This window comes from Mobula hypostoma, unplaced genomic scaffold (genome assembly GCF_963921235.1).
Source record: "Mobula hypostoma unplaced genomic scaffold, sMobHyp1.1 scaffold_123, whole genome shotgun sequence".
Taxonomy (NCBI): Eukaryota; Metazoa; Chordata; class Chondrichthyes; order Myliobatiformes; family Myliobatidae; genus Mobula; species Mobula hypostoma.
This window is the reverse complement of record NW_026948196.1, coordinates 225,001-238,850: the sequence shown is the minus strand read 5'-3', so window position 1 is coordinate 238,850 and position 13,850 is coordinate 225,001. Positions and strand designations below refer to the sequence as shown.

The window sequence follows — 13,850 nt, the reverse complement described above, 5'->3', positions numbered from 1 at the left end:
ATCACACACTCCCGGGGTCAGACACACAGAGTGAATCTCCCTCCACACCGTCCCATCACACACTCCCGGGGTCAGACACACAGAGTGAATCTCCCTCCACACCGTCCCATCACACACTCCCGGGGTCAGACACACAGAGTGAATCTCCCTCCACACCGTCCCATCACACACTCCCGGGGTCAGACACAGAGTGAATCTCCCTCCACACCGTCCCATCACACACTCCCGGGGTCAGACACACAGAGTGAATCTCCCTCCGCACCGTCCCATCACACACTCCCGGGGTCAGACACACAGAGTGAATCTCCCTCCACACCGTCCCATCACACACTCCCGGGGTCAGACACACAGAGTGAATCTCCCTCCACACCGTCCCATCACACACTCCCGGGGTCAGACACACAGAGTGAATCTCCCTCCACACCGTCCCATCACACACTCCCGGGGTCAGACACAGAGTGAAACTCCCTCCACACCGTCCCATCACACACTCCCGGGGTCAGACACACAGAGTGAATCTCCCTCCACACCGTCCCATCACACCCTCCCGGGGTCAGACACACAGAGTGAATCTCCCTCCACACCGTCCCATCACACACTCCCGGGGTCAGACACAGAGTGAATCTCCCTCCACACCGTCCCTTCACACACTCCCGGGGTCAGACACAGAGTGAATCTCCCTCCACACCGTCCCATCACACACTCCCGGGGTCAGACACACAGAGTGAATCTCCCTCCACACCATCCCATCACACACTCCCGGGGTCAGACACACAGAGTGAATCTCCCTCCACACCGTCCCATCACACACTCCCGGGGTCAGACACACAGAGTGAATCTCCCTCCACACCGTCCCATCACACCCTCCCGGGGTCAGACACACAGAATGAATCTCCCTCCACACCGTCCCATCACACACTCCCGGGGTCAGACACAGAGTGAATCTCCCTCCACACCGTCCCATCACACACTCCCGGGGTCAGACACAGAGTTAATCTCCCTCCACACCGTCCCATCACACACTCCCGGGGTCAGACACACAGAGTGAATCTCCTTCCACACTGTCCCATCAGACACTCCTGGGGTCAGACACAGAGTGAATCTCCCTCCACACCGTCCCATCACACACTCCCGGGGTCAGACACAGAGTGAATCTCCCTCCACACCGTCCCATCACACACTCCCGGGGTCAGACACACAGAGTGAATCTCCCTCCACACCGTCCCATCACACACTCCCGGGGTCAGACACAGAGTGAATCTCCCTCCACACCATCCCATCACACACTCCCGGGGTCAGACACACAGAGTGAATCTCCCTCCACACCGTCCCATCACACACTCCCGGGGTCAGACACACAGAGTGAATCTCCCTCCACACCGTCCCATCACACACTCCCGGGGTCAGACACACAGAGTGAATCTCCCTCCACACCGTCCCATCGCTGTGTGGATCTCCAGGCTGACGTTGTGTGAAACTCTGCCCTGCGCCCCTGCGAAGGTTTCGGGAGCTCTCGTGGAGGGTTAGTGAGTGGGGAGGGGAGGCCACGTGATGATACAAAGGCGAGTGTGACCTCACGGTGTCGAGGCCCAGGGGAGCTGCCCGAACCCCGAGGGTCCGTAATCTTGGTGGGAACGTCCAAGACCTGCGTGCTCGCTGTAAGGGCGGACCAACAGCAAGATCCCGCGCCCAGCGACCGGAGAACGGCGGCCGGCATTGAAGAGCGTGTCACCCCGGCAACGCTCGGGAGCAGGGCGCGGACACGGGGTGGGGGGAGGCGTGCCGGAGTTCGGGCAGAACCCCCCTGTCAACCTGCCGGAGAGGGTGATCGCACATCTTTGGTAATCTGATGGCCGTGCTGGGGTTGGCGGGGGTCGTTGGAGATGCTGGCTGAAGGCGTCGGTTGTCACGTACCCCGTAACGGGGTAAAGATCCGGCAGAAATGGAACACACCTTGAGTCTGGTTTTGCTGGTAACTAATTCTATTTTATTACTGGCTATGTAATAAAGAAACATAAAACCAGATAAATCAAACAGGTTAGCAGAGATTATGCATATATATGGGTGTGGAAATACAAACCCAAACTTCTTCAAGCTTTGGTGGTCATTGATACGACGGTAGGCAAACAAAGTCAGTTCAGTTGGTGTTATTGAGTTGAGTACAATTGAGAGAGAGAGAGAGTGAGATGGTTTGTGGTCCACGTAAGCCGATGCAGTCGATTCTTCCCGTTGTCCTCCGAAACTTCCACATTAGCCAAACTTGACCAACTTAAGAGCGCGGTCTTCAAGTGATAATCCACCAACCCAGGCAAGGGTTAGACACACTGGTAAGACTCCACAGGGTCGCTCTTTCACGCACTAATCATCACAGATCGATCCCTCGCGAGCGATCCTCAGTCCCACACTCGTGGGCACCTGGAAGCGTAGTGGTAATTTCACCACCCCTTAGCGCGTCTGCGTGTCCTTGTATATTCAAAACAAGCTGCAGAGAAACCATAACATCGATTGTCCATCAAGTAACTCCATCCATCCATCTCTCTGTCTGTCTCTGTCTCTCTCTCTCTCTCTCTCTCTCTCTCTCTCTCTCTCTCCATCCCTCTCTCCATCTCTCTCTCTCTCCATCCCTCCATCTCTTGCTCCCTCCCCTATCTCTCTCTTCCTCCCTCCATCTCTCTCCCTCCCTCCCTCCATCTCTCTCTCCCTCCCTCCCTCCATCTCTCTCTCCCTCCCTCCCTCCATCTCGCTCTCCCTCCCTCCCTCCATCTCGCTCTCCCTCCCCTATCTCTCTCCCTCCTCTATCTCTCTCTCCCTCCCCTATCTCTCTCTCCCTCCCCTATCTCTCTCTCCCTCCCCTTTCTCTCTCTCCCTCCCCTATCTCTCTCTCTCCCTCCCCTACCTCTCTCTCCCTCCCCTATCTCTCTCTCCCTCCCCTATCTCTCTCTCCCTCCCCTATCTCTCTCTCCCTCCCCTTTCTCTCTCTCCCTCCCCTTTCTCTCTCTCCCTCCCCTCTCTCTCTCTCCCTCCCCTCTCTCTCTCCCTCTCCCCTCTCTCTCTCCCTCCCCTCTCTCTCTCCCTCCCTCCATCTCTCTCGCTCCCTCCCTCCATCTCTCTCTCGCTCCCTCCCTCCCTCCCTCCCTCCCTCCCTCTCTCCCTCCCTCCCTCCCTCCCTCCCTCCCTCTCTCTTTCCCTCCCTCTACCTCTCTTTCTCTCTCTCTACCTCTATCTCTCTCTTTCCTCAAACAGTGTCCAAAAGTCAGTCTCACTCTCCCGACATTTTAAAGTGACAGTCCACAGAAAATTTGAACCCCAGGGGTACATAACGTGGTGTTCCGCTGGTTACAGAGCTCTCTCTCTATTACATCAACTGGACGTTCTCTCGTTGTGGGTACTGAGCGCTCCTCGGGAGGGGCAGGGATACTTCAGAGCTCCCTCAGTACGTTACATCAACTGGGCACTCCCTCTCGACCCTCATTGTGGGTATTGAGCGCTCCTGGGGGCAGGGGCTGGGGACGAGCACAGTTCAGAGCTCCCTCAGTACGTTACATCAACTGGGCACCCCCTCTCGACCCTCATTGTGGGTATTGAGCACTCCTGGGGGCAGGGGCTGGGGACGAGCACAGTTCAGAGCTCCCTCAGTACGTTACATCAACTGGGCACCCCCTCTCGACCCTCATTGTGGGTATTGAGCGCTCCTGGGGGCAGGAAGGGGCTGGGGACGAGCACAGTTCAGAGCTCCCTCAGTACGTTACATCAACTGGGCACCCCCTCTCGACCCTCATTGTGGGTATTGAGCGCTCCTGGGGGCAGGGGCTGGGGACGAGCACAGTTCAGAGCTCCCTCAGTACGTTACATCAACTGGGCACCCCTTCTTAATCCTCATTGTGGGTATTGAGCGCTCCTGGGGGCAGGGGCTGGGGACGAGCACAGTTCAGAGCTCCCTCAGTACGTTACATCAACTGGGCACCCCCATCTCCATCCCCATTTTCGGCATCGAGTGCTCCAGGGAGGGGTGGGGGTGGGAAGGAGGTGGACATAGTTCAGTATGTTACAATCACCAGGCACCTCACACCCGCCTTCCACCGATCGTCAGTGTTGGCACCTTGCAAGCCCAGAGACAGGGGACAGTACAGATCTCCCCTCGATACATGACATCCGCTGGGTACCCCCCTCGATCCTCGGTGTGGGCAAAGAGAGCTCTGAGAGTCTGGGGGGGTAGAACAGTGCTCCCTCGATACATTACATCCACAGTGTACTCCTCTCGGTCCTCGAGGTGGGCTCTGAGAGTCTGGGGGGAGAACAGTGCTCCCTCAATACATTACATCCACTGGGTACTCCTCTCGATCCTCGAGGTGGGCTCTGAGAGTTTCGGGGGGTAGAACAGTGCTCCCTCAATACATTACATCCACTGGGTACTCCTCTCGATCCTCGAGGTGGGCTCTGAGAGTCTCGGGGGGTAGAACAGTGCTCCCTCGGTACATTACATCCACTGGGTACTCCTCTCGATCCTCGAGGTGGGCTCTGAGAGTCTGGGGGGTAGAACAGTGCTCCCTCGGTACATTACATCCACTGGGTACTCCTCTCGATCCTCGAGGTGGGCTCTGAGAGTCTGGGGGGTAGAACAGTGCTCCCTCGATATATTACATCCACTGGGTACTCCTCTCGGTCCTCGAGGTGGGCTCTGAGAGTCTCGGGGGTAGAACAGTGCTCCCTCGGTACATTACATCCACTGGGTACTCCTCTCGATCCTCGAGGTGGGCTCTGAGAGTCTGGGGGGGGAACAGTGCTCCCTCGGTACATTACATCCACTGGGTACCCCTCTCGGTCCTCGAGGTGGGCTCTGAGAGTCTCGGGGGGTAGAACAGTGCTCCCTCGATACATTACATCCACTGGGTACTCCTCTCGATCCTCGAGGTGGGCTCTGAGAGTCTGGGGGTAGAACAGTGCTCCCTCGGTACATTACATCCACTGGGTACCCCTCTCGATCCTCGAGGTGGGCTCTGAGAGTCTGGGGGGTAGAACAGTGCTCCCTCGGTACATTACATCCACTGGGTACCCCTCTCGGTCCTCGAGGTGGGCTCTGAGAGTCTGAGGGGAGAACAGTGCTCCCTCGATATATTACATCCACTGGGTACTCCTCTCGATCCTCGAGGTGGGCTCTGAGAGTCTGGGGGGTAGAACAGTGCTCCCTCGATATATTACATCCACTGGGTACCCCTCTCGGTCCTCGAGGTGGGCTCTGAGAGTCTGGGGGGTAGAACAGTGCTCCCTCGGTACATTACATCCACTGGGTACCCCTCTTGGTCCTCGAGGTGGGCTCTGAGCTCTCGCTGGCTAAGTCTCCACCCCCCTGCCCATCCCTGTCACCGCTCGGCCTTCTCGTTGCAGTGGTGTCTGGACACGCGGGCGAGCTGCCGGGCGTCCTGGCGGACAGCGAGCTGGACCCCTCCGACAGGCTCCGGCATCTGAACGTGCTGAAGATGGGCTGCTACCTGCTGAGTCAGCTGATGGAGGCGCTGGAGGAGCGCGGACTGCAGCTGCAGGCGGCCAACCTGGGCCCCACCGGCAAGGTAGGTGTGAGGGGTGGGGGGGAGGACGGTGTCGGGAGGGGAAGAGGGGTATTAGGAATGGGGGGAGGGCTGAGAGGGGAGGAAGACTGGAGGGGCACGGGGTGGGGAAGAATATGCGGTTGATTAAATCGATTAATGTTTTTCCCTTGCCCACTGCCTCCCCCCTTCCTTCCCTCTCTCCCCCACCCCTCTCTCCCACCTCCCCATCCCCCATCCCCCCTCCCCCTCCCCTTTCCCCTCCCCTTCCCCTCCCCTTCCCCTCCCCCTACCCCCTCCCCTTCCCCCTTCCCCTCCCCCTCTCCCCCCTCCCCCTCTCCCCCTCCCCCTCCCCCTCCCCTTTCCCCTCCCCCTACCCGTCCCCGTCCCCGTCCCCTTCCCCTTCCCCCTCCCCTCCCCCTCCCCCTCTCCCCCTCCCCTCCCCCCTCTCCCCTATCCCCCTCTCCCCATCCCCCTATCCCCCTCCCCCTCTCCACCTCCACCTCTCCCACCTCCACCTCCCCCCTCCCCCTTCTCCCCCCTCCCCCTTCCCCCCCCTTCTCCCCTCCCCCTTCTCCCTCCTCCCCTTCTCCCCCTCACCTCCTCCTTCTCCCCCTCTCCCTTCTCCCCCTCCCCCTCCCCTCCCACCTCCCCCCTCTCCCCTTCCCCCTCCCCCTCCCACCTCCCCCTCCCCTCTCTCCCCCTCACCCCTCTCCCCTCTCCCCCTTCCTTCCCTCTCTCCCCGCCCCTCTCTCCCACCTCCCCATCCCCCCTCCCCTCCCCTCCCACCTCTCCCCCTCTCCCCCTCCCTCTCCCCCCCCCCTCCCCCTCCCCCCTCCCCCTCCCCCTCCCACCTCCCCCCTCTCCCCCTCCCCTCTCTCCCACCTCCACCTCTCCCACCTCCACCTCCCCCCTCCCCGTCTCCGTCTCCCCCTCCCCTTCTCCCCCTCCCCTTCTCCCCCTCCCCTTCTCCCCCTCCCCCTCCTCCTCCCCCTCCCCCTCCTCCTCCACCTCCCCCCTCCCCTCCCACCTCCCCCTCCCCCTCCCCCTCCCACCTCCCCCTCCCCCTCTCCCCTCTCCCCTCCCCCCTCTCCCCCTCCTTGCCCCCAATTCCCCCCCCTCCTGCCCATCTCTCTGCTCCGCCTCTCCGCTCTCCCCCACCCCCGACTGCATCCGCCCAGGCCCGGCGTGCGAGGCCGGGCCCTCCCTCTCAGGGCCGGCTGTGGGACTGGGAGTCCGAGCGGCTCTGTGCCCTGCAGCACCTCACCCATCTGCTGCAGCTGGACCTCGGCCGCCTCTGGCCCCTCGGCCTGCCCGAGGCTGACTTCTGCCGGTGAGTGCCCGGGGGGGGGTGGGGGGGGCGGAGGGGAGGGGTGGGCAGGAGAGGTTCGCCGTGGCGTCTCCGGTCCAGCTGGCTCACCTGCCGCCCCCCCCACAGGGTGATCTCCGGCGCCTGCTACCGCCTGCTGGAGAGCCCGACCGCAGCCCACGTCAGGAGCCGGCCCCTCTGCGAGGCGGTGGCGCATCTGCTGGGGCTGATGATCCGCCGGCACAACCACACGTTGGGTGAGTCCGACTCCCTCCCTCCCTCCCTCCCGGCCGATGTACACCCCCCCCCCCACTCCCAGTCGCTGCCTCCCGAACTTCAAACAGGAAGGTGGTGGACCTGTGGGATTCATTGCCCCGGACGGCCGGGCGGGGCTGGGTAGATGTCCGGTGAATCGAGGCGTGGGAGGGTGCGGGGAGAAGGCAAGGGAACGGGGTCGGGAGGGGTGATAAGTCGGCCCTCGAGTCTGAGCGGAATGGTCCTCTGCGTGGTCGCGACAAATGAGTCGGGAGCGGGCGGGGAGGGTACACTGGAGCCAATTCTCCCACCTCTCCCCTTCTCGCCCCCCCCCACCCGCAGGAGCCACGCTCAATGTGATCCAGCTGCTCCAGCACTTCGAGCACAGCCCCTCCGTCCTGGTGCAGGTGGTCAGCCTGTGGACCCGTGAGTATGGAGCCAAGACCATCGTGGCAGAGATCATGAGGTGAGGAGGCTTGGCGGATCCCCCCCGGGGGCTTGTATGGAGACCCGGGAGTGGGTGACAGGCTGGGATCCAATCCAGGGGTTCATATATAGAATAACAGATCCCCAGGAGTGGGTTACAGGCTGCGATCCAATGCAGGGGTTCATATATAGAATAACAGATCCCGGGGAGTGGGTGACAGGCTGGGATCAAATCCAGGTGTTCATATATAGAGTAACAGATCCCCGGGAGTGGGTTACAGACTGGGATCTAATCCAGGGGCTCGTGGGGTTTATATATAGAATAACAGATCCCCGGGAGTGGGTTACAGGCTGGGATCCAATCCAGGGGTTCATATATAGAATAACAGATCCCGGGGAGTGGGTTACAGGCTGGGATCTAATCCAGGGGTTCGGGGGGTTTATATATAGAATAACGGATCCCCGGGAGTGGGTTACAGACTGGGATCTAATCCAGGGGTTCAGGGGGTTTATATACAGAATAACAGATCCCCAGGAGTGGGTTACAGGCTGGGATGTAATCCAGGGGTTCGGGGGGTTTATATATATAACAGATCCCCGGGGAGTGGGTTACAGGCTGCGATCCAATCCAGGGGTTCATATATAGAATAACAGATCCCGGGGAGTGGATTACAGGCTGGGATCTAATCCAGGGGTTCGGGAGGGTTTATATATAGAATAACAGATCTCGGGGAGTGGGTTACAGGCTGGGATCCAATCCAGGGGTTCAGGGGGTTTATATATAGAATAACAGATCCCCAGGAGTGGGTTACAGACTGGGATCTAATCCAGGGGCTCATGGGGTTTATATATAGAATAACAGATCCCGGGAGTGGGTTACAGGCTGGGATCTAATCCAGGGGTTCGGGAGGGTTTATATATAGAATAACAGATCTCGGGGAGTGGGTTACAGGCTGGGATCCAATCCAGGGGTTCCTATATAGAATAACAGATCCCGGGGAGTAGGTTACAGGCTGGGATCTAATCCAGGGGTTCGGGGGGTTTATATATAGAATAACAGATCCCCGAGAGTGGGTTACAGACTGGGATCTAATCCAGGGGTTCAGGGGGTTTATATATAGAATAACAGATCCCCAGGAGTGGGTTACAGGCTGGGACCTAATCCAGGGGTTCGGGAGGTTTATATATAGAATAACAGATCCCCGGGAGTGGGTTACAGACTGGGATCTAATCCAGGGGTTCGGGGGGTTTATATATAGAATAACAGATCCCCGGGAGTGGGTTACAGACTGGGATCTAATCCAGGGGTTCGGGGGGTTTATATATAGAATAACAGATCCCTGGGAGTGGGTTACAGGCTGGGATCTAATCCAGGGGTTCGGGAGGGTTTATATATAGAATAACAGATCCCGGGGAGTGGGTTACAGGCTGGGATCCAATCCAGGGGTTCCTATATAGAATAACAGATCCCGGGGAGTGGGTTACAGGCTGCGATCTAATCCGGGGTTCATATATAGAATAACAGATCCCGGGGAGTGGGTTACAGGCTGGGATCTAATCCAGGGGTTCGGGGGGTTTATATATAGAATAACGGATCCCCGGGAGTGGGTTACAGACTGGGATCTAATCCAGGGGTTCAGGGGGTTTATATACAGAATAACAGATCCCCAGGAGTGGGTTACAGGCTGGGATGTAATCCAGGGGTTCGGGGGGTTTATATATATAACAGATCCCCGGGGAGTGGGTTACAGGCTGCGATCCAATCCAGGGGTTCATATATAGAATAACAGATCCCGGGGAGTGGATTACAGGCTGGGATCTAATCCAGGGGTTCGGGAGGGTTTATATATAGAATAACAGATCTCGGGGAGTGGGTTACAGGCTGGGATCCAATCCAGGGGTTCCTATATAGAATAACAGATCCCGGGGAGTAGGTTACAGGCTGGGATCTAATCCAGGGGTTCGGGGGGTTTATATATAGAATAACAGATCCCCGAGAGTGGGTAACAGACTGGGATCTAATCCAGGGGTTCAGGGGGTTTATATATAGAATAACAGATCCCCAGGAGTGGGTTACAGACTGGGATCTAATCCAGGGGTTCGGGGGGTTTATATATAGAATAACAGATCCCCGGGAGTGGGTTACAGACTGGGATCTAATCCAGGGGTTCGGGGGGTTTATATATAGAATAACAGATCACTGGGAGTGGGTTACAGGCTGGGATCTGATCCAGGGGTTTGGGGGTGTTTATATATAGAATAAGAGATCCCCGGGAGTGGGTTACAGGCTGGGATCTAATCCAGGGGTTCGGGGAGTTTATATATAGAATAACAGATCCCCGGAGTGGGTTACAGGCTGGGATCTAATCCAGGGGCTCATGGGGTTTATATACAGAATAACAGATCCCCGGGAGTGGGTTACAGGCTGGGATCTAATCCAGGGGCTCATGGGGTTTATATACAGAATAACAGATCCCCGGGAGTGGGTTACAGGCTGGGATCTGATCCAGGGGGTTGTGACTGTGTTTCGCTCTGGATGGTAGGGAGATTGGTCTCTGTGCCTCGGGGGACAGCTCTCGGGAGACTCTGGGCGTCCGATCCTTTGGGACTTTCCTGGCAGAGCTGTCAGAGGCCATACCGGAGGTGATGATCCCCAATGTCAGCCTCATCATGGACCTCCTCAACAGAGAGGTAGGTAGTGCGGAGAGGGAGTGTGGGACCCACCCCGCCTTTTCCCGGTCGCCAGACACCCGCCCCGTCTCATCCCAGTCTCTCCGGACCCCCGCCCCGTCTCGTCCCGGTCTCTCCGGACCCCCGCCCCGTCTCGTCCCAGACCCCCGCCCAGTCTCGTCCCGGTCTCCCCACACCCCCGCCCCCTCTCGTCCCGGTCTCCCCGGACCAACGTCCCCTCTCGTCCCAGTCTCCCGGACCCCCGCCCGACTCGTCCCAGTCTCCCGGACCCCCGCCCCGTCTCGTCCCGGACCCCCGCCCCGTCTCGTCCCGGACCCCCGCCCCGTCTCGTCCCGGACCCCTGCCCCGTCTCGTCCCGGACCCCTGCCCCGTCTCGTCCTGGACCCCTGCCCCGTCTCGTCCTGGACCCCCGCCCTGTCTCGTCCCGGTCTCCCGGACCCCTGCCCCGTCTCGTCCTGGTCTCCCGGTCTCCCACCCCGTCTCGTCCTGGTCTCCCGGTCTCCCGCCCCGTCTCGTCCTGGTCTCCCGGACCCCCGCCCCGTCTCGTCCTGGTCTCCCGGACCCCCGCCCCGTCTCGTCCCGGTCTCCCGGACCCCCGCCCCGTCTCGTCCCGGTCTCCCGGACCCCCGCCCCGTCTCGTCCCGGTCTCCCGGACCCCGGCCCTGTCTAGTCCCGGTCTACCGGACCCCCGCCCCTTCTCGTCCCGGTCTCCCAGACCCCGGCCCCGTCTCATCCAGGTCTCCCGGACCCCCGCCCCGTCTCGTCCCGGTCTCCCGGACCCCGGCCCCGTCTCGTCCAGGTCTCCCGGACCCCCGCCCCGTCTCGTCCCGGTCTCCCGGACCCCGGCCCCGTCTAGTCCCGGACCCCGGCCCCGTCTCGTCCCGGTCTCCCGGACCCCCGCCCCGTCTCGTCCCGGTCTCCCGGACCCCCGCCCCGTCTCGTCCCGGACCCCCGCCCCGTCTCGTCCCGGTCTCCCGGACCCCGGCCCCGTCTCGTCCCGGTCTCCCGGACCCCGGCCCCGTCTCGTCCCGGACCCCGCCCCGTCTCGTCCCGGACCCCGCCCCGTCTCATCCCGGTCTACCGGACCCCCGCCCCGTCTCGTCCCGGTCTCCCGGACCCCCGCCCCGTCTCGTCCCGGTCTCCCGGACCCCCGCCCCGTCTCGTCCCGGTCTCCCGGACCCCCGCCCCGTCTCGTCCCGGTCTCCCGGACCCCCGCCCCGTCTCGTCCCGGTCTCCCGGACCCCCGCCCCGTCTCGACCGGTCTCCCGGACCCCCGCCCCGTCTCGACCGGTCTCCCGGACCCCCGCCCCGTCTCGACCGGTCTCCCGGACCCCCGCCCTGCCTCGTCCTGGACCCCTGCCCCGTCTCGTCCCGGACCCCGGCCCCGTCTCGTCCCGGTCTCCCGGACCCCCGCCCTGCCTCGTACCGGTCTCCTGGACCCCCGCCCCGTCTCGTCCCGGACTCCCGGACCCCCGCCCTGCCTCGTACCGCTGTCTGACCCCCCGTCCTGCCTCGTACCGCTGTCTGACCCCCATCGTTTCCTCCCCCTCAGAGCCACGTGCTGCGGACGGCCGTGCTGAGCTGTGCGGCGCAGATGGTGACGCAGGCACTGAGCGGCCCCGGGCTGGAGCCGGCCTCCCGCCAGCTGCGGGACAGCTTCCTGGACACGCTGCAGCTGCACCTAAACGACACACACGCCCTGGTGCGCAGCCGCGGCCTGCAACTGCTGGCCCTCGTCGTGCAGGCCAAGGTGAGCGGGCGTGGGCAGCAAGCATGAGGGAGAACAGGAGGGGCCACCTTCCCCGGTGGTCAGCCGGGACAGCCCCACTCGTCGTCCCACCGACCAGACTCGGCATGGCCCGATGGCCTGTCGGTCCGGTTCCCGTGCCAGTCGCCGACAGAGACAGCGATCTGATGGGAGAGGGGAGTGGACCGTGGGAGAGAGGGAAGGGGGGAATCTGATGGGAGAGGAGAGTGGACCGTGGGAGAGACGGAAGGGGGGAATCTGATGGGAGAGGAGAGTGGACCGTGGGAGAGAGGGAAGGAGGGAATCTGATGAGAGAGGAGAGTGGACCGTGGGAGAGAGGGAAGGGGGAATCTGATGGGAGAGGAGAGTGGACCGTGGGAGAGAGGGAAGGGGAAATCTGATGAGAGAGGAGAGTGGACCGTGGGAGAGAGGGAAGGGGGAATCTGATGGGAGAGGAGAATGGACCGTGGGAGAAAGGGAAGGGGGAATCTGATGGGAGAGGAGAGTGGACCGTTGGAGAAAGGGAAGGGGGAATCTGATGGGAGAGGGGAGTGGACCGTGGGAGAAAGGGAAGGTGGAATCTGATGGGAGAGGAGAGTGGACCGTGGGAGAGACGGAAGGGGGGAATCTGATGGGAGAGGAGAGTGGACCGTGGGAGAGAGGGAAGGGGGAATCTGATGGGAGAGGAGAGTGGACCGTGGGAGAGAGGGAAGGAGGGAATCTGATGGGAGAGGAGAGTGGACCGTGGGAGAGAGGGAAGGGGGAAACTGATGGGAGAGGAGAGTGGACCGTGGGAGAGACGGAAGGGGGGAATCTGATGGGAGAGGAGAGTGGACCGTGGGAGAGAGGGAAGGAGGGAATCTGATGGGAGAGGAGAGTGGACCGTGGGAGAAAGGGAAGGGGGAATCTGATGGGAGAGGAGAGTGGACCGTGGGAGAGAGGGAAGGAGGGAATCTGATGGGAGAGGAGAGTGGACCGTTGGAGAAAGGGAAGGGGGAATCTGATGGGAGAGGGGAGTGGACCGTGGGAGAAAGGGAAGGAGGAATCTGATGGGAGAGGAGAGTGGACCGTGGGAGAGAGGGAAGGAGGGAATCTGATGGTAGAGGAGAGTGGACCGTGGGAGAAAGGGAAGGGGGTTGGAGAAATCAAAGTGCTTGCCATTAGATCGAAGGTCTCCCATCTGCTGAATGTCTTTTGTTTCTTATTCGCTTTCTCTCCCCTTCTGCTGGTATGACGCTGTGTCAAGGGGAATCTCTCACCGCCCACTTGCCAGGTTGTATTCCCCCCACCCCCCGCCACCCACAGTCTTTTCCTGGCTTCTGCCCGCTCACTGAGGGGTTTCGTTCCCCTGTTCGACGGCTGTCCCCCCTCCCCAAGCCTTGTGGCTTTCCTCGGGCGTTTGTCTGTCTTTGCGTTTCACAGGGTGAGTCGCTCCCCTCCCGGCGGGGGGCACGTCAGAAAGGTGGGAGGGTCATTGGGCGGGGCGAGGAGGGTGTGGTAGCAGGTCAGAGCGGGACGCCCGCTGTTACTCTCCCGCTGACGTACCTCTGCTGCTCAACCGTCAGGCCCTGCCCATGAAGCGATTCCACCCCGTCGTGACGCTGGCGATGGGGAGGCTGTGCGACAAGGCGGTCAACGTCTGCAAGAACGCCATCCACCTGCTGGGCACCGTCCTCGCCAACAACCCCTTCACCGGCAAGGTAAGGGCAGGCGCGCGTGCGAGAAAAACAAAAATCGCTCGTACACGGGCACAAATGTGCACGCTCACACACACACACACACACATGCACGTGCTCTCACACACACAGACACACAGACACACACACAGACACACACACAAACACACACACACAGACAGACACACACACACAGACAGACA

General features: G+C 61.0%; 1 protein-coding gene and 1 non-coding gene across 2 annotated transcripts in view; both read left to right on the top strand.

Annotated features, from left to right (window-relative positions):
- Nucleotides 1-13,850, top strand: part of ncapd2 (non-SMC condensin I complex, subunit D2) — a 175,117-nt gene that overhangs the window by 28,982 nt on the left and 132,285 nt on the right. Inside the window, exons 5-11 of the mRNA XM_063039703.1 lie at nt 5,386-5,567; nt 6,725-6,876; nt 6,982-7,109; nt 7,450-7,573; nt 10,077-10,224; nt 11,777-11,974; nt 13,537-13,671. Coding sequence (XP_062895773.1) covers nt 5,386-5,567; nt 6,725-6,876; nt 6,982-7,109; nt 7,450-7,573; nt 10,077-10,224; nt 11,777-11,974; nt 13,537-13,671 — 1,067 coding nt within the window. The remainder of the gene's footprint in view (nt 1-5,385; nt 5,568-6,724; nt 6,877-6,981; nt 7,110-7,449; nt 7,574-10,076; nt 10,225-11,776; nt 11,975-13,536; nt 13,672-13,850) is intronic.
- LOC134341784 (small nucleolar RNA U85) lies at nt 1,544-1,855 on the top strand. The gene has a single exon (XR_010016862.1). It is a non-coding gene; the product is annotated as a small nucleolar RNA U85 (small nucleolar RNA).